Source organism: Eurypyga helias, unplaced genomic scaffold, assembly GCF_000690775.1.
Source record: "Eurypyga helias isolate BGI_N326 unplaced genomic scaffold, ASM69077v1 scaffold4302, whole genome shotgun sequence".
In the NCBI taxonomy this organism is placed as follows: Eukaryota; Metazoa; Chordata; class Aves; order Eurypygiformes; family Eurypygidae; genus Eurypyga; species Eurypyga helias.
The window spans coordinates 1-21,143 of record NW_010233990.1 but is presented as its reverse complement, the minus strand read 5'-3'; the positions used below and the strand labels follow the sequence as shown (position 1 = coordinate 21,143).

General features: G+C 38.5%; 1 protein-coding gene across 1 annotated transcript in view; it reads right to left on the bottom strand.

Annotated features, from left to right (window-relative positions):
- Positions 1-20,997, bottom strand: part of CUL4A (cullin 4A) — a gene marked incomplete at its 5' end in the record, with an annotated part of 38,821 nt that extends 17,824 nt beyond the window's left edge. The window contains 9 exon segments of the mRNA XM_010161884.1: positions 2,352-2,470; positions 5,316-5,383; positions 6,874-6,956; positions 8,050-8,139; positions 10,634-10,796; positions 12,134-12,207; positions 13,959-14,028; positions 16,206-16,309; positions 20,834-20,997. Coding sequence (XP_010160186.1) covers positions 2,352-2,470; positions 5,316-5,383; positions 6,874-6,956; positions 8,050-8,139; positions 10,634-10,796; positions 12,134-12,207; positions 13,959-14,028; positions 16,206-16,309; positions 20,834-20,997 — 935 coding nt within the window.
- Positions 20,998-21,143: the final 146 nt, after the last annotated feature.

The window sequence follows — 21,143 nt, the reverse complement described above, 5'->3', positions numbered from 1 at the left end:
CATTAATGGATTCAAACATTTTGTTTGATTTACAGATTATATACATTTAAGAAAAAAGCTAAAAAAGGGCAAAACAATACATAGTAGACATGACTGATGTGCAAGTTCACAGCTGGAGAGCTACATGATTCACGTAAAAGAAATTTTATGGAAACTGCCTCAGAAATGTTAAGTGTAAGGGAAAGCTTTGCACTATTCTTCTTAAATCCACTAGAGAGCTCTATTGATGGAACAGGTGGCGTAAATTCAATCACTGCTCATCACTCCAAGATTTCTCTTTCAGCAAGGCCTTAAAAACAAAACCCAGCTGACTTGCAATAAAACAAAACCTTCCCAGCCACAGACTTTCTTTTCTTGTTCCTACACTTATCATCTTAGAGACACAATACCATTTGTCTAGTGAACCAAAATATCCTGTAAGGGATGATTTTAACCTATCAGACAATTGCTCAGTAACACTGAGAATGAGAGAGAATGACCACTTTTCCAAGGTAAGAAAGGAACACCTGCATAGTAACAGCAGAACAGTATTCAATCAGTGTATTTTTACAGCTAAGGTATGTTAGCCACAACAGTCAAAGAGAGATGGGAAAATTCTTCCCAAACCTCCAAATTTCCCCTTCAGTACCTAATTATCCACTTTCTTTGAGATCTTTATCAAGTAACATTTCAGAGTGAAGCCCTGAAGGTCCTTAGATTCATTGTGTGTATCACAATCACAGAAAGGTTTGGGTTGGAAGGAACATCTGAGGATCATCTAGCCTATCACATCTTCCACTCAGCACATCTTCCCCTTCATGATGGCAGCATTTGGACACCTCATGGTCTCTATCGGTTACGTTCATAAATTGCAGGGCATTCCCCCCATTCTGCAAGTGGCAAACTGAGATACAGAAAACCAAGCGGCACCTCTGAAGTCATAAAAAGGTGACCACAGTAGAGCACAGGTCTTTACCCCAGTAACTTGGCACACGCTCTCTGCTTCTTCTCACGCTGTCTTATAAGAAAAAAGCTCCTGAAGCCTCACTTGAATGCATTCTGCCATACAGAATGTTTGAAAAGAGATTTACTGACACTCTAGAAGATGGTTTCTAGCTTTTTGTCTGTTAAAAAAATTCTTAAAAACAAAGCCACAAAAGGGCGGATTCTGTGAGACATAAGGTATGATAAGCCAACATAACAACCTGCTGCTGTGAACGGAGAGGTTTTGGTCCTCCTTCCCTTATTTTTCTACCTGTCCTGACCTTCTGATACTTTCCTTAGGCCAGCAGCAGGACTCTTCTGTGAGCCTCCTTAGCTCACAAAACCCAGCATAAAACCGACCTTGCCTAGGTACTGTGTCAAAACAGATCACAGAAGAGTCTGTGGGGTGGCAGGCAGCATAAGGGTTAAGTCAGAAGCATGATCTGGGAGCAAGGAAGAAGAAAGATTATTCCTTCTTGGCCATGCCAAGCTGTTCAATTGGCCCAGCTGCATATGGGTCCATAGACTGCGTATGGGGACATTGGACAACATCCTGTGGAGCAAACTCCACTTTGGTTCTGGGGGCAGAGGGGAGACTACATCCCGCTTGCGTGGGCCGCACGCTGGTGCGCCACACAGAGCTCCAGGCGTGGGTGTGCAGGAAAGGCACCTCTGAAACGAACCAATGCTGAGCACTCAGCCCTGAAGGCTGATGAGCCCATGGGCAATTCAGGAGAGAACTACCACACTGGGAATTATCAACTCCAGAGAGAAATACCTTCTGTGAAGCTTTCCGGCTTTCACCTTGCAAGAGCACGGGAGCGCAAGTTCTCTGGGGAGTGTATGACATGCGTATGATGCCAAGCGAGACAAACCTGAAGCATCTAAGTATGACTTCGATGATGGATTATTTAAGAGGAGTATTCCATCCAAAATGGCATAAACATTCCTCAGCATTGCTGTAGGTTGGTTACACCTAGCCCTGCTAACATGCAGTAGAACAGGTACATTCTGATGTCCCACTGGCTTGGCAGATACCTAAACAGTCGAGTGTATTTGTAGCAAAACACAACACGTAGTACAACCCAGCCTACTCTGAACACATGTGCATGTGGCTCTATTGAAAAGCAAAGCAAACCAAAGTACCTCCTTGTATAATGTTCAAACCTATGAAGGAAAGCAAGTTCCAAGTAGAAATTTAAAACCAACACTCAGGTGTTGCTCTTATCACGTGACTGTTATTGGTGGGGGGAGGCATTAACATCCCTCCCCACATTTGCTTAGAATGGAATTTTGATGCATACACCTATGTATTATTCTTGGTTTTGATAGACAAAATATATGGTAACAGCATAAATTTTGACATTAGTACGAAAACTTTGAAATACCTTGATGTATTCACTCCAGTGCTGCAAAAGGCTCTGCTGCCCACCTTTTACCCGGCTGAACAGCTGGTATGTCTGGGTCAGGTCTGATATTCTATTTTCGTCGAGCAGGTTATCAAGTCCTAAAGAAATACAGTCAGAAGAGAAAATTTGAATACAGCTGAATGAAGAGTTAGAAACACGTTAGAAAAATCCCTACAAAATACATCAGAAGACCAAACCTGCCCATGTGCTTAAAAACCTGTGAACTTTTTAAGACTAAAGTTCTGAAAGCAAGTGATACACTCAGGGTTAACATGCCCCCTTCTTTGAACTGGCTGAAATGTTTTATGGCATAGTATTTCAAAACCAAAGCGCTTTCACAACAAACTTGACTGCAAGCCTTTTGCAAAACATTTATGAACAGGGATGGATTTGAAGGCTTCTTGATTTCAAGAGATCTCACAGAACCTCTAAAGAACATCAGAAAACAGTAAGCTAAGTAAACTGCCCCAAATTTAAAGTAAAGATAAATACTTGACAAGATTTTCTTCCTGCGGAGCACGGCGAGCCATGTTATTAGTTTAAAAACGTGCTACGAATTGTCTATGCTCGTACCGATGGAATAAAGCAAGACTACAAACTCCTTCCGAGCAACTTCTGCTTTTATCAATTCACCATACAGACCATCAGGACTGGGAGTGATGAACGGAGAAGCAAAGCTCAAGGCAAAACATGAAGAATAACAACTACACACACATTTTCACATTTGAGAATACAACGTAGTCCCGGTGTAATCAGAGATACATTGTCTGGTGTTGGTGACAGAGGCTCTAGTAATGAGGGAGGGCAGCATCAAAGATTGATGGCATTTTTTTTAAACCCAAAAAGCTTGATTTTACACAGGCTGACAGTTGACATCATCAGTGTAGCTGACATTGTACAACTGTCTTACTTCACAAAATATAATTCTTTAATTCCCATGTTAAAATGGTATTTGATTACAAAGAATTTTCAATCACTACTGAATAATCCCATTTGTTATTCTACTCTTAATCTTAAAAATACTTTCACTGTATATCGTAGCTTACATGTTTAGAAAGGCAACTAGTGTTCACGAATGATGTCAGGTAAACTTTTGCCCACACTGAGATACCAGGAGAGTAGGCACACTTCAAAAGTATATAGGAAGACAGATTACATAGGAAGACAGATTACAAAGTCTTGTATACACGTGACCAATGTTCTTTTGGCACCGAACAGGGAATTAAGAAACACTCATTCCATCACATCCAAGCATCACTTCCTATTCATTTAAAGACACCAGTACACTAACTGCTTTTATAAACTAGATGATAAAATTCAACCTTCTTTCTTCCTCTGGCATATAAGCTGTGTGACTGAAATATTTATTTTGTCACGTATTTGATAACTGAAAAAGACGTACAGGAAAGTTATCTGTCTCAGGGCTTCACAGAACTTCCACAAAGCACTGCCACAGCCTTGGAAAATTTTATTATACTCACAATGAAAAAACCAAACCACCAATACCTAGTCAATGGCAGTTGTAATTAATACAAGAAGAAACGTTTATTATACATACCCTGCATCTGCAAGCTTTTCCCCCACCCCATATCAAACTGACTACATCACATGCTTTTCTAAGGAAAAAAAATTACAAAAGGCAGCATCATCTTCTACTTGCACAGAATACTAGGATGTTATAAGTGAACTACAATGTGCCCTGGATCACATGAACGCAAAAAGTTAAGCAAGTCAAGTAATGTTACACTTTTTTTTTTTTTTAAAGTGCAGAGGTAGAATGCAAAAGCTGATCCAACAATACTACAGTTCTAAAACGTGTTAACTAGAATAATGTACAAATCTCTCTATATTTACATGGATGGTACATATACATTATAAACCAATAAAAAGTTCAAGTTAAAACAAGACCACATAGTTTCTGGTTAAGTCAACTAATAAATGAATGTGTCACTCGAAAAGTTACTTAAAAATCATACTCAAATGAGAGAGCAAGCAAAATTGACATATATCTACAAAAATTCATTATTCTTCCCTACTGCTTATGATAAACTCAAGAATAGTTATGATGGAGTGACCACACTTATTTTTTATAAGTGTATTGAAAACAGTGAAGTAACCTAGTCCCAGAGTAGTTCAGAGAAAACTGCGAGAACGTGTCTGTCTTTAAGAAGAAGGAGGAAGTGAAAGGGGCATGTGTAACAACCCAAAAGTATTAACAGACATGGACGTAATGGAGCTTAAAGATACCAGATTACTAGGGACATCTGTTTTGCAGCAGTAAAGGAAACAAAGATGTAAGAACAATTTGCTAGTGGATCTAAAACCTAAAATACGGCTACTACTGCAAGAAAAGGAAAGGACCATTGAAAGTATTAAAACATCAAGAAATACTGACCAAACCCAGAAATTCAGTGAGAGATGGATTAAAAGTTAAGAGGAACAAAGAAACAATGATTTGAAGAGTCTGAATAAGGATTTCCTAAGAAGACAGCAGCTCCTGTCTGAATATTGCCAGACAAAATACAGACAAAAACATATGAAAGTGCACTGCCTCGGCATGTTGTCCGTTCCAATAAACCATGTACTGTCCCAAGAACATGTGAAGCTATTGCACTCGAGCTGTGTGATTATCACATAAAAGAATCTACGACAGTAACTGCAGTTCTAATCTGGAAGCTTATATAATTCTAGGAAATGAGCAGTTCCAAAGGTTTAATTCATAAACCCAGTGCTGCAAGCCAAAGCAATTTCAAGTGTTTGTTTCCCCATGTCAATTTACTTGTCACATTAGGTATAACAATGTTATAGGGCTGGCTTTCTGTATGTGTGGAAGTTTCTTCCATGGCTAATATACCTCCTTAAATAAAATTTGTGGGGTGTATAGTTATTGCAAAGTATGACAATCTGTTGCTTATTAAAGATCACATTAATTTAGAAAAGTACCTTTTTGCAAAATAGCTGATAAGTGTTCTCCTAGTAGCTGTTTCTCCACACAAGCAATCAGTGGTTTCCTAAACAGGGCAAGAAAAGTATATTAGAAGTACTAGAGTATAAGGGAATTCCCTCCTGTCACAGTGTATTTATTAATAACTTACATTATCATACCAAAAAATCAACAATTTTCTACTTAAAACAGAAACTCCAAATTAAGACAAAAATGTAATGTGATATAAGTCATGAAAGAAAACAATAAACCATGTACGTAATTTTAAAAAAATTGATTTTGAATATTGAAGAGCAATTTCTTACATAGTAAGAGAAGCTTAGATACCAAAAATCAGTATTTACAAGTTTCGGAAAAAAAGTAAAATTGATATATTCTTGGAAACAAACCAGCCAACCAACACAAAATCCTCTGAGGGTCTGAACTCCAAACCAACACAACACATGCTAGTGATGTTCAGAGCTCAAACTTTTCATGCAATTGTATTATGCACCTACATAAGCATAAATTGAGACAGAACCACAAGAGTCAAATCTGCAAAACATTTAAAATTTGTCCTTGAATTTTTCCCTACTTTTTGCTATAACTGAAATACTTGTTTGGTACATTCACTTTAGACAGGACTGAAAAATAATGGCAGGTTTTCCTTTCCATCCTTTACAGCGTACAAGAAGAAAGAGCTAGTCACCCTGCAATCAGCATTACAGAAAAGATTCAAATATGTACCATGACATGCAACGTATGCACAGGTGTGTATATATAGATATATATAAAATATGTCTGAAGGAAATAGTAAGTTAAAAAGATATTTCTTGTTCAGTTATCCTTTTAACACCCAATGAAATGCCACCATGACGTCTACAAAATGGAAGAAATAAAAGAACGGTTAAGAAAGAACAAAACATTTTATGTTCTCTATTAAAAAAACAAAACCAAAACAAAACAAACCAGCTTACTGCAGGACAAATTATATGTGGATTTATAGCACGTCATTGACCCTGCATTACTCCCTGAAGGCACATTCTGACACACAACACGTGAGTGAAAAAAGGACAAGCTACTTTGCACACTACATTGGCAGCAGCCATACCAAAGCTGATGTACTACTGTAAATTCACATCCTAGACTGCTCATGAATGACGTTCCTGGCCTGTATCCTTGATATAATTTAACTTTTTATTTCCTTTTTTTTTAATGAATCTTTCTTTCCCATAAGCGATGTGTAGTTAATTCTATTATCAGCACATGAACGGTTAAAATCAGTTACTACTTTGATAATGAAATTCGTTATTATTTAGTATGTTTTCTTAACTTCATTTTACACTGACAAATCTTTCTGGAGAAATTTCTCCTCTCTTACTCAAAGTATATTTTTATTTCAAAGAAAGCCATTTGATAAAGTCTTAAGAAACACAAGCTGTATCACAAGCACTGTTAACGAGAGAGTGTCTGTTAGATAACATGGAAATACTCTCTGTGTCTCTACAACCATGGACAATCACACCGTTCTATGATGGACACTTGTCTTATGCTACGAATGCCAAAATTTGTACTTACTGTGTGCTATGATCTAAATATGTTATTACTCTGTCTCCTTCTTCTTCCAGACGTTTATTAACATGGTGAAGATATTCTGGGACCTAGCAAGACAAGAGAACACCAAGTTCAACTTCAAAATTATGAAAGACAGATAATCTTGTTCCATTATGATTATTTTAAATTACAAATTTAAAGAAAGTTCAAATTAGAACAGAATAGTCCACCAGAATGTTGTCACATACTGCATAATCTATATTTTTATTAAACAGTGTTGCTTTATAAGAGAAGTCTTATAACCACTCCTGACAGAAAGGAACAAAAAACCAAGAAATCTGAGAATTTTTCAGAGGAAGTTAATTTTTTTTCCTCAAAGGCCTGCTGGGTTAGGCTAGCCCTTAAGGTATCACGGAGCAGATTTTCAGTTGGCATGAACCATATAGCTCTGTTCTTTCAATGGCAGTTTCTCCATTGTATAAATTAAGGCCTTACTCCTTTTGTGTCTTTCCACAACCTTCTATTAGGCATATAAAAGCAGTAAGACTCCTCGTTTCAAAACCTCTGGCGAAGCATTTCACCTCAGGTCACAGCAGAATGCCAGGGAATGAGGTGAATGGAGCAGGATTAGACACAAGGATTCACCTCAGTGCAACATAAAGTCGTTCCTAAAATGTTTGCAGTGGCTTGGTGTTAAAGCGGAATTAATATGCCAGGGAATGAGGTGAATGGAGCAGGATTAGACACAAGGATTCACCTCAGTGCAACATAAACAGTCGTTCCTAAGATGTTTGCAATGGCTCGGTGTTAAAATGGAATTAATAAAGGTAGCCTTCTGTATTTTAGACCACCAAGAAACACGTCCTTTGGTATACATTTTGAGAGAGAACCCCATTTGCAGGTTCCCCACTGCAGAACATCATTTTATCTCAAGAGGACAGAAACAAATAATGTCTTAAATCTATTTAACTAACAAGGAAACAAAACTAAACAGCAAAATAAATGCAACAAAAGAGTAAAAAAAGTAATTGGTTTACTTAGGTATTAACCACCTAGTAAAATGATGCCAGTGGATATTTTACAGCTCTTGGGCAAAAATTTCATTGAATGTTAATACACCACGGTGCTAGGAGTTGTTCTCATGTAATCCCATAGCAGATAAAGGTAACGTAAAAGCAATCACCTACAGCATGCACCTACCTCTCTTTCTTGCATTAATCTTTGGCCTTCTGCAGCATATAAGCAATTTGTCTCTTCCAGAAACCTCTGTTCAAACGATTCCTTGTAAACCTGCTCAAGAAGTGAATGTAGTTACTTATATTAAGCTGCCAGTGAAGGTAGCACCTTTTGGTTGTCAGGTGTAGAGGGCAAGTAAAATCTCAGGAATGCACGCAGTTGCAAGAAGTGTCATAGTAATATTACATTCACACAGAAGTTATCTGCTTGCCTGCTGGTTTTAGAAAGACTGACATCAAAGCTGACTTCCCAGTGTGGCAAGAGTGTCTTTCAGTCATCAGCACTCAAATTGTCTAAATCGACAGGCTTCTGTTTAAGGCACACAGCCCAACACCAGTACCCAACATCACAGCACTGCAGTGACATCCAATCCACCTGAGCTCAAGATTCCCACTGATATATCTGTGGCTCAAAACAAACAAACAAACAAATCCCAAAATCTTGCAACTAGTGAAACATTGGCACAAAAACAGGCCATTCCCATCAGTAAAATAATACTGTGCTCAGTGACGCATCTTAAGATCTGCCAGGTTTATCTCAGTGGTCCGGGAAAAACAAATTATACAAAATAAGGTGAACTCTCTTTCTCCAGGGAAGGTGTGTGAAAAAAGGAACCACCAGCAATCCCAGACATACAAAAATTCTATATAATGATTAACAGTTTAGTATAGAAAGGAGATAAGTTAGAAAGGACAACAATATAAAATAGTTAAAACATTCTGGAGAAGGTAGCTAGGGTATTGCATGTAAATGGAGGGACAATTAGTAAAAAGAAAGATTCCTTGAGTGTGGTAGAAGAAAAAAAAAGTATTTCTTCCAAAAGCCTACAGCAGAGCTGTAAGACTCATTACATTCTGACCATTTTTTTCTCCTAAAAATCAAAAAGCTTCATCTTTTTTTCAATGCAAACAAATGTGAAACCTCTGGCTTGACAAGCATTCAAAGCATAACAGTTCAGTAATTCAGCATCACAAGCAGACATCAACTCATGGTTTCAGCCTTCTCTTTGAACTAGCTCCATGTTCAACAGAACAAATAACATATTTCATGTCTTACCTTCCTTTCCCTCAGGATAACTAGGAAAACATTAATGCAAGGGTATATGGAACTATTTTGTGCATTAAACGTGTAAAGATCGACAGTAGGAAACAGCTACAGAACAGGATCTATACAAGCAGGAATCAACTTTCAGAAGCTGGGCCTCAATTGCATAATTGCCTAAAAATCAGGAATGAGCAGGAGAATAATTGTTTTCAAATGCAATGGAAGATTTGCTTAATTAAGTAATCCTTCTCCAAAAGCTAACTTCTGTTGAAAGAGGGAGAAGTAGAGATCCTGATGTATAATTACAGGATTATGAGCACATCTCTATCTCAGTGAAGTGACAACTGTTATAAAAGAACAGATTAGACTAGGTTAGTTTCCCGAGTGAAAAAAGAAAACTACACTTTTGAGCCAATGAAGGAGAATGCAGACTTAAATCCAATTCTATAAGGATCCAATAAAGGGGAATGTTTATCTTTAGTCAGATTACATAGGTAAAAAATATTAAAAAGTCAACACCTAGTGAAAGCTGATGAAGTTAGACAAACCTGGCAAATAACAATAGGGAAAAAAGTGGGAACAGGCACACAAGTCAGAGCTGCAACTCCAGGATATGTGATCTGAGGTGTCACGGACAGTCTCTGTTGAACAGGATTATTAGTTATTAATTTTTGTGGTACAGTAGAGAAAGTTACGGATGAAAGTCAGGAGGGTTAAGATAAAAGGCAGAAAAGCAGATAAGCTGACTGACAAAAAAGGACTATTTTATGCAGTCTTCCTCTTCAAACTCTTTTTTAAACCTTCAGCCAGTTTCATAACGCTGTACATCACTTGGGAATGGAGCAACCTCAACAACTTTTCAGAATGAAAGATTGCTCCTAGGTTTTATTGCATACCACACAAGGCTGCTATGTCAACTAGAGGTCAACCTATGCCCAAGTCAGCAGCACAGCATTTTTTTTAGTCTGTTTGGTTACTTAGTATCTATGTTAATGGAAAGTTCCAGTAAGTTACAGAAATACCTTACCTATTTAAAACCCCTGGCCTAAACTTTGCATCCCATTCTATCCTTGGCATCTCTGCTACGAAGTTGCAAACAGTGACGTTTTTGTGATAAAGGCCCAGGACCTGGTCTCCAAAAAGTGATGCCTTTTTACAGTGACAGAGGAGGTCTTTTTTTGTTCCTAATTAGCACTAGGATTTAGAAAACGAGTAATTAAGACACATAAAATATCATACACACTAACAGACTTGTAAAACTATTATTTTAGACTCTGTAGGCTGCTACATCTGCCAAGGGAAACAGGCACAGAGGTCTCATTTAAAAAACAGAGAATAAAAGATTGCAAATTGGGTAAAGAAAAGGCAATCTTATCAATCTAATACCAAGATTTGAAGCACATTTACTAGAAGAATAAAATAATTTCTGTTCAACGCAGGAATTGGAAAAGCCCAAATTCCATTTCTAAACCTAGTCATCACCAGTAACGCTTGCTGAACTCACCTGCAGATCAGAGAGCATGCTCAACAAACTCCGCAGCAAACTTCTGTCCACGGCTTCACCACTACGTTCTCGTTCAATCAGCAGGAGGATCCCATCGATAGTCTTGTTTTGAACTTGCCTGTCACTAATGACGTGATTTCTAAACAACTCTAGCCCCATGTCCCTGTGTGAATATTGAAAAATCAATAAATCGCACTGTTGATTTTGTTAAAAAATATGCATCTCAGTTTGAGAAAAATAAAATATATATAGTGTGTATACATATTATGCAGACAAAATATATTAATGGTCTGTATATTCTTTTTTACACTGTCCACTAACACAACGATAACAAGAATTATCATAAACACACCAGGCCACACGGTACCAGATGCATACACTTTAGCTGGAAACTGCAACCAGCCTGCCCGTATTTTACATGGTAGACTATAACATTGTCCCTTTATTAAAAAAATTACTATTATAAAAATAATAAAAGAGCTGAACCTACACCTTAACATAAGATTCCCTGGGTCAGTCAATCTATGTGTAATTTATAAGTTTTGTTCAAGAACATGAATTCTCTTTATGTTTAGGACCTTATGGTCACCTGTATAGGATTCTTGTGTCCTTCTAACAGGACAAGGAATGGTGTGAATGGAATGTGATGAAGCAGCCAATCACTAAGCATTGTCTTGGCCAAGGAAAACACAGGAATCTCAGATAAAACTTGTTACCTCCAACTTCTTCTCATGCATCAGGATTTCAATAAAGTGAATTTTCCCAGTATGAGGAAAAGAAGAAGACACAAAGTATGAACAGACCTCTTGCAACAATGTTTAGTAACAGGAAGCCAAACACAGAGCTGGAGGTAAACCCTGGCAGAGATTGGGAAGAAAGACGCCCACAAAGAGGGGTGAGGGGCAGGAGGATGCCAGGTTCCTCAGAGAGCCTGAGGAACTCCAGAGCCCACAGAAGCCAGCCAGGCAGGGAAAACGCACACTGACTTCAGTACTCGATCTACATACTGGTTTTGCTTTAGACAGATTAACAATGCCAGGAATTTTTGGCAAAGCCTGGATTGGTTTGCTTGGTTGATGATATAAAATGCCCCCCAGGAGGAATTAAAAACAGAATTCCCAAAGATGTGACTGGTGTGTGCTGAAAGAATAGCAGCATCTTCTCAACGCTCTGAGCCCCAGGTCTGGAATCCCAAGAGGCTCGTGCTGGAAAGATGATCTGCACCTTGCCAGACTTGTCAGCTATATATATGCCTTGACTTTTACGCATATGTTCTCAGACCTTTTTCTTCTTTTACCCTCACTTTACAATTAATATTCCTAGGAAAGGAGGGAGCGACACATGCATATGCTGACACATGTATTTCCATAAAATAACAGAAAATTTTAGAGACGTATTATACGTATGAAATATAATGTGAAAAATTTATTTGCAACCTTTAAAAACATAATAGCATATTCAAACTCTAAAAATTCAAGGAATACTTACATTGATACCTACCATATAGAAGGAAGCATTGAATTCTGAAGTACATATGTACGATCCAAAAATAAGAAAATGCTTCTGATCATGATCTGAAAATATATAAAGAAAATGTTTTTATCTTCACCATCATGTGGCATTTTAAATTCTAAAGCAATTTCTGAAAAACTACATCACAGACATGCACCTTAATTACTGATGTTTGTATTTTCAACTTTTCAGGTGATTTGTACAGCCACTGGTATTTAATCTGTTGATGTTAATACTATTACTAAACTGTATTCCCAGGTAGATCCAAGACAGTTTCAGATTCATAACCATTAATGAAATACCTTGATTAGCTTGCTATGAGTTTTACTGCTGCTGAGATACATAAGCCATTCAAGTAGTACCACCAAGACATTCAGTAGACAGCCTGAAATGGCATGCTGCCCTGATTTTTGCTTTTTAAAACAAGAAGCTTTAAGCAGAGACTTAGGCTGTGCAACAGATATTTTCATAATAAAAGCTAGCTGCCAAAATTAATAAGAAAAAAATAGATGCTTTAATTCTAACAGGGAAAAGAAGGGATTAAAATGTATTTTTTTTAATTGAAGGATGTTGGAGAAGGAAGTGGAGTTTTTAGATTATTACTCTTTCATATTCAAAATCAATTTTAACTTAGCTCATAAAAACACTGCCCAGCATTCAGTTTAGCATTAACATGGCTCAGGATGTCAGTAACTAACTGACCCCCACAGGCCAGCTACAGAGATTTCTATCCCCAGCTGTACACACACTGAAAGATTTCATTGCTTCTGAGGCAATTCTCAAGCTGACATAGTTTCTGGACACACATATTAAAGAAAAACAGCAGCAAGACTGATTTTTTTTCTTAAATACCACAAGTGCTAACTGAGCACATTGCAACAAAGTCACTTGCTACAGGTTATTGCTTTGAGAAGAAGAAAAAATAAAAAGAATGCTCAGAAGTAATTAAAATGGACAGAGTCCATAGTAAAAGACTTTTTATAAAAACACAGGACCAGTTTAATTACATTTCCAAGGCAGTAAACTTCAACTCTATTTTCATCAGACTGCTGAGTTTGTTTTGAATAGTTTCCATAACGCCTTCCATTTTTATTTCAGATAAAAATCACATACCTCTGCCCCTGCCCCACGGGGGCATTTGAGGATGTGAGGAATGAAAATAGAAATTCAACCATTTTGGGGATCTGTAGCCAAAGCTAAGTGACAGTGCAATGAAAACTCATTGTAAAATGCTGGTTTAGAATTATAACGATGCATTCTTAAATGGACAATTCACACGGTGTCTTTAAGAGAGGCTTTTTTCTGTAACACAATCGATCGTGGAGGTAGGAGACAAGAAGGGCAGAAAGAGAGAGGGAGGGAGTTTCAGTTCTTTAATCTTCCTGTTTCTCAGCCCTATAGTGAGGATAATCATCTCTGCTTTGCACAAAAAAAAAAAAGTCACAAACTGACCTAGCTGTTGGAGCTATGTAGAAGATTGATTGTGGATTCTACAGTTACTTAAAATTACAAACAGCAAACAATTTCAGCATAGCCCAGTTAGATTTTCTTTCCACTCATAGAAAACAAGTGTCAATCTATTTCTGAGTGATATTCCAACTTCATATGAAACCTATGAAAGTCAGAGTCAACACAACAGATCATAAGTTTTCAACAAGAAAACCACCCCCAGCTAGCAAAGGGGAAAGAAAAAGCAATGCTGAAACTTGGAGGAGGAGGTGCAATGCAGCCCCTAGTTAAAACCATGACAAATTCCTTTCTGCAAGATTTCACATCTCAAGGATATGTATTCTGAACAAACCTTCAAACTTACCATTTGTCTGCAATGATCTTGCCAGCATTTATTTATCTTCTTTAAAAATAAAAGACTATCCAGAGAATCTGTACAGCACCTATTAAGGAAAACTAGCTTGCCGGTATCTTCAGAGGCCAGATTCTGGAGATGTTCTTTGCCAGCCATTAAGCAAAGCTGCTCCATCGATATTCCAATGTTAACTTGTGACTGACCAGGGATAAACCGCTAATTGCAGAGCTTCTGCCCAGCAAAGGGGCTGGCAGTTCTCCAAAGGGCCTCCCTATGTTTTCAAGGAATAACTCTCGCTGCTCTTCAGTAATACCATCTAGTGGCTGTGCTGCATAACATTGATTTAAAAAAGAAATCCCACCAGTGTCAAAAACACCCTTGTCACCAACTGAGGTGAGAGGGGTAGAAAGGTTGATTTGGATTGTTAATAAGTTCACTCTCTGCACAACAGGAGTGACCCTAATCTCTTAAAAGCAGTTACAGTTCTAAATAATCCTCAACAAATCCAAATACTGCTCTTTTCATATACAACTCCAGGTATCCCTACGTAAACCATATCATTACACAACAGATCCAACTGTTACTTACGAATAACAGAATTCTCATGTGTCATATGAGTAAATCCAAATGTGCCTTTACCTTTCTCTCCTGCACAGTATCACCTCCAACTCCCCCTGGCCAAATCTGATTAATATGATCTCATATCCTTGGGATATAAAGTGGTATACCTCTAAAACATAAAAGTGTCAGCTGTCCAAACCTCCAGCTCTGTCAGAGAGCAGGGAGAAAGTAAATTTTTAAAACACCGGTTTTAAAACATCTCTTCTGAAGATCATCTGAAATCCGAAAAGGCAGGGATACAAAAAAAAGGGTTGACTGTACACTGCTTTGAAAGCAGACTTAAGATGTGGTTCTCAGAGATCAGTTATGTTTGAGAGACTACTGTACTGACTAATGTAGATGTGACTTAAAATATATCAAAGTAAATGTAATGAAAAAAATCAGCTGCCATATAAGAGATGAATTCACAGTGGTAATTTAGGTACCTATGTTTCTTATATGCTATGTAGAAGCAAAACTCCGTAACTGGGTCTCAAAAAAAGCCCCCAGACACACACAATCCAAAACGACAATGGGACTTAACTAGATAATGGGGTAGGAAAAAAAAAAATTGATTTTCTTTATGAGTGTAGGGACCTACTTGGGGAATGCAGTGAACTAAGAAACCAAGTCACAATCCAAAGGCATTCGCTTAACATAACACATAACACTTAAGGCATTCACCTGGAAAGAAGGTCCTTTCTATTTTAATCTATCATTTTCTGCTAATAAAATACACACAGAGACCTGGGAAACACCGCTGGCACCCAATGTACTGTAGTACCTGTTGAGTATGGCACTCTCCAGCAGCTGCTTGTAAGGCACTCTCCAGGAACACGGGGACAGCCAGGCGGGCACAGACTCTATTTATCCTCCTGCCTGAGCAAGTACAACCCCATGGCTATTACACAAAAGACAACTATCACATAAAGCACCGTCTTCAGCATGCAAAGCACGACAGGATTCAGAAAACAGGGCTGGCTGCACCCAGGTATTTACAGAAGATCTACAGGCACTTTTGTGACCCGTTCAGCCAGAAGAAAAGCCTGGCAATGCGACTGCTGAAAACTATGGGGAAATTTACCATGAAACTTCATGTTTCCGTGCATCCCAAGTCAGCAGAATGATTTCTTGAACTTAGAGCTCTCCCAAGAACTTCCTTGCACAAGATACCTAAAGGGCTTGTTGAATGCCTGCGTGACACATCAGTGCTGACCAGCAGTGACTATTGGTCAAACGGGTGTACTTTATGTTTGAGAATTCTTTTTCAGAAGATACTGTTGTTGAAAATTACTGCGGTGATTTTTTTTTCCTAACTACTGCTACTGTAAGCATCTCCACTACTCATCTGCCATAAAAACCCATACCTGCTGTTAAATCTCATAGTGCTACTGAAATTTTCTAGATTAGGTGTAAAATTTCCATCCCTGTTGGAGTGATAAGTAAATTGTTGTTAGCATGCTACTTATCGATACACAAAAATGATTCACCCAGACGAATGAAAGTTGTTTATGCCTGATTTGAAAATATGTAAGTGGGCAAAGAACCTCTTTGACGCACAGGTAATTACTGGTGGAATTTTTACAAAGTACTGTTTTTAAAAGTAATGATTTAAACTAACCATTCTAACCATTTCTGCGTACGAGAAAAGGATATTCTCTAAATTGAAGGATTTGTGCTTTCACATGATCTTCACAGACTTGTCGCAGCTGTTTGTACAGTGTAGCAGAGACTTTGTAAGAACAGAGATTTTCAACAGCCTAAAAACCAAAACAAGATTATGAATGAGACAAAAAAATAAAAAGAACTCAGATTTCTGTGCCTTTCTAATCAAGGCCAACCAAAAAAAAAAAAAAAGTATCAGCATTACCTTTCCAAGCTGTTCACAGAAAAACCCCAAAACATCAAAATGAAATTATCCAAACTATGTAGAAAAATTAAGACTTCATGATTCCTTTCTGATTTTGGTCCCTTCTTATGTTGCTAGATTTTGTGTACAAACAAGGTCCACCATCACCATCTGGGTCATATTTCAGATGTGCTGTTAACATTACTGGCATTTCCACCCCCCCTTTGAATACTGCTAGGCAGCAGAACTCTTCCTGTAAGTCTTTTTGTGCATCCTTCAATGCGCACACACACACATACACTTTTTGGGGGGGAAACACAGTCATACTGAATATTTTAATTTCTTAATAACTTTAAGGTAGATGTTTCAACCACTCTCTCTGGTAAATGCATACAACTGCTTTCCTGTCATTTTATTAACTTACTTCTTTCCAAATGTTTCCACTGATTCACAGACTCATGCTAAGGAATGTACACTGAGGGGAAAAAAATAATAAGAAAACCCTAACAAACCTACCCATGTTAACTACTACGCAATATGATTTATTGGGACCTCATGGGATTTAGTTGAGTATTTACCCATAGTTGACTAAGACACCCATTCTGCCCAAAACCAAACGTTCTTGTGGTCACTACATCAAGCTGTTATGCAGCTGACCCAGACCACGCTGAGACAGCTCTGGCCATCTCTAGAATACTGCTGTTCGGCTACTCAGTAATCATGATGTCTTACACTACCATCTTTTCCTCACAAGAAACTCAATGAGAAGGCAAAAGAGAAAACATAGCCTTGATACCACTGCCTATATTTAGACTTTGTTCCAGGCACACTTTATTTTCTGAGTGCTGGATTTCAATAAATTATTTTATTAATAGACCATAGCATCTGAAACGAATCACAATGAAGACAGCCAAATGTTCTGTGAGAACTGTAAAGTTTACACTAAGTATTTTTGGCCATTCACTGCTTCATACAAAATTATCCAAAGGAGTTGGACATGCTTTTCAGAACTAAAAATCCATCTGTCTTTAACTTCACTTCAACTGCCTTCACGCTATGAGGCGATACCGCAGAGAAAATGCCTAAGATTTAAAGGATGATTTCACCTGGGCCACTAAAATTGACCCGCCAATGTAAATCCTCTGGAGCAAAGGAAAATAGTGTCACATTTTGTTGACAAGTTTTCTGATAGCATCAGTGAATTTGGACAAAGTTTGAGTATTTCCCAGTGCTTGGCCTTTACTCAGCTTTCCCCAAATTTTAGCTTTTTTGGGCGTCTTATTTCTTTATACTATGAAATGTTATAGTGTTTAATGCCAGCATGTAACTCGTTGTCAAAGCATTAATAAATGTTCTTTGCCCAGTTTCAGTTTTAAGATCACCCAAACACAAGGGCTAGAATATGCACAGGCCAAGAGAGAGAGGGGTGAGGGGGAAAGCAGGGCTGCTTCTTTGGGCAACAGTGCTGCCTTCAAATGTATTTCAAATTGCAGCTGTATCACACCTCAGTGCTGCGTCTACTAGCTGCTTCTGATTTTTTTGATGGGGGTGTGGGCATGAAATCCAGTAATTTCCTCCTTTTTCACCTATTGTTTCATTCAGAGTTTTTACTGCCTCTTTCTGAAGAAATTTGATTTGACTTTTATTCAGCTTGCATACAATTAGTTTGCAAGAAAGCTACAGTAATTATGACATCTACAAGGATAAGAGAAAGACAACCCTTTCAGACTCTGCCTACATAAATCTAGTAAAAGTTCAGTTTCAAATCAACCTTTTAATAACATGTTTTGAGCAGGGCCTTCTGTTTTAAGATTTAGCATGCAAATTATTGTTACTTCTTGTATGATTTCCTCTGTAGGTTCTTACATCCTGAAGAGTTTGTCTTCCAAATCACAAAGTGAATCTGCTTCCCAGAGATCGCCCCATGGGGTAATTCTAACCTACCTGATGTCATTTTATTTAAATGCACATCAACTATGGCTTCCTCAATTTTAACACAGTATTAAAGTAAGTAAAAAACAAAACTATCACACAGTGCCTATGTTATGTTTTTCATCTGATCATGAAACAGGCAAGTAAAATGGCATCTGCAACAAACCGTATTCACACATTATCATTTTGCAGATAGTTTGTTATGTTCCCTGAGACACAGCCCTTCCTATCCACCCATCCAAAAGTCTGGCCAGGAGTCTCATAATTTTTTTTTCCCTCCACTACTACACCGTCCTACTCTATGTCCTCCAGAAGAGCAGTCCTGCCCCATTTCAGGTTATTTAGGACCTTGCTGCAAAGGGAATTTTCTTTTTCCATTATTTTTATCACTCACTCCTCACTTGGCAATTCTTTGCACTGGCCCACTTTCTCTGTCCCATCAAGTATAAGCTGCTTCTATCAAAATCTGTGCAATCTACCACCAATCCCAGACATCATTTCTATTTTAGTCACAAAAAATTGGCTGCCACCCTCCCATTGCTCACTGACTACGTCTCTGCCAAGCACCTTCATGCCTGATCCCATGCTGCCTCTAATGCCTGGAAAGGAGTATCCTTTGGGCTTCCTACAAAGCCTTGTCATTGTTCTTGCATTTTTCCTCTGCTGCTGTGCCAAATTAACTAAATAAATCAGAGAGTTCAAAGGCAGGCTGGTACACCAGCCTGCGCACCGCACCGAGCTCTCGTAGGCCTCTCGCTTCCTCCCACGACATCAGATAAAGACTCAAAAACACAAAAAAGCCCTGAGAATTAAGAACTGATGCACACAGAGAAATTTTTCCCTGTGGATGATCCGGAGCTCACCAACAGGCAGTTAAAACGATCTTAAGTACAGATCAGGTTTCTGACGGATGCTGAACTTCATCTTTTATTCCTTTGGCAGGAGAGTAGGCACCTATCTATGCATAGGCACGCTGGCTGCCACCTCCTACTGGGCAAAAATCTTGCTGATTTGCACCGCTGCCTTACAGATTATTGGACTTGCCTTGCACAGCATTTACAAATCATCAGGCAAACAGAAAAAGCAAGAAGTACGGTTCTCCCTTCATAGTTCATCTGAAATCTCCCTCCTCCTCTTCTGCCAAAACTCAAGTCTGTACCCCAGAGACTTCATAGCCATATTACTATAATCTCATTTCCGAGCCTCTGAAAACAAGTTAGGTAATGCTGAAAACATCTGTGAGGTTTTTTTTTTTAGCTATGCTAAAAAGCAGGATTTTTCAAATGCTGAACTTAAAACCATAAAATGCATTATGTAATTCAAACTCTGAAAACCTGCAAGTATTAATAGATGAATATATCACAGCCAAGTTATCTGTTTAAAGGGAATAAATTATATTAAGTCAATATGCATTTACACAATCAGCCATTTCAGACCTGCATATTATACACCCTAACTAATCACAGACACTAGTCAGCTGTCAAATTCATCCTGATTTTCTTGAGCATGGACCCAATATGAACTGCTTGCTGGCTTTCTCCTCTCTCATAGCCTGCACTTTGCAGACAACATCCAACCTACCTCAGCTGAACATTTAGGAAATTTTAAGTGAGTGTAATAACGTCTTAAGTCCTGATCTGGCAATGAGATTCACAGCTGCAGATCAAACACCTGCACCCACAAAAAACTCATAACTTAAGCTGTGCAGCACAATTTAGCGCATCAGTAATTTTTATAACATGATCACTGTTAAAAAAATTCCCACCTCAGTTGAATATCTCAAAGCACATAGATTTAATATAATATAGAACTAAAATATACATACATGGAGAAAGTAGAAAGGAAGAAATAGTTCATGAGTATTTCTCTCTCTTACCCTCCCCTAGCCCCAGCTCCAGCAGTCCAGATGTGCCGGAAATGTTTTTTCACCATTTTCATTAAAAATTTAAAAAATTAAGATCCTGATTTTTATGAAAATGTAACAGTAATCTGAATCACAGGTAAACTGACAGTTCGTTGCCTGCTCAACCAAGATTCTTTTTTAATTCCCCAAAGGGTATTGATGCTGAAATCTAATTGTTATTATCTAATAATAACAAATATTTCAACATTACTATTCACAAGAGACCAAATCATGTCCAGAAGAGAAATCATCATAAAATACGGATCAGCATAACCCAGCGAGAATAACATCCCATTTTTGGCATCGTGGGTAGGCACTGTATTGAGAGGTCAAGACTTAAATCTCAGCCCTGCCCAGGCACAGCTTTCCGTGGTTCCCAACACAAACTGCTTTTCCACAGGCCCAGGTCCTGGTAACTCTCCAAGGAACTACTATATAAAACTGCAAACTGGCTAGAAACAGCATGGAGAGAACAGTGCAGAAAACCGAATCAGCTTTTAATGAAGCAAAACGCATTATATTAAACGTGTGGCTCTGTGGAAGTCCCAAAAGTTGTTTCCTTCCGATAAACTGGGAAAAAACCCACTCTACACGCCTCACCTGGTAGAGCTCTTCAAGGTTGTATTTAATAGAAATGCTACTCTGTATCGCTCCCACCGCTTCATGAAGCTTTTGCCAGGTGTCCTGAGTATAATTATCTGGTAGTTTGGGTCTTTCTGTGAAGGAAGACACAGGTAGTTGAAAACCAGCCGCCCGGCGGGAGTCTGCAGCAGCCTTTCTCACCCTTCCTCCTTAAGTTCTGCCCAGCCGCGTTGTGTTTGATGGTTTCAGCCTTGGCACAAGCCGAGGGTCGCCAACGCCACCCGAGGCGACCCAACCCCCGCGCCCGGGGCCGGAGCGCGGACCCTGC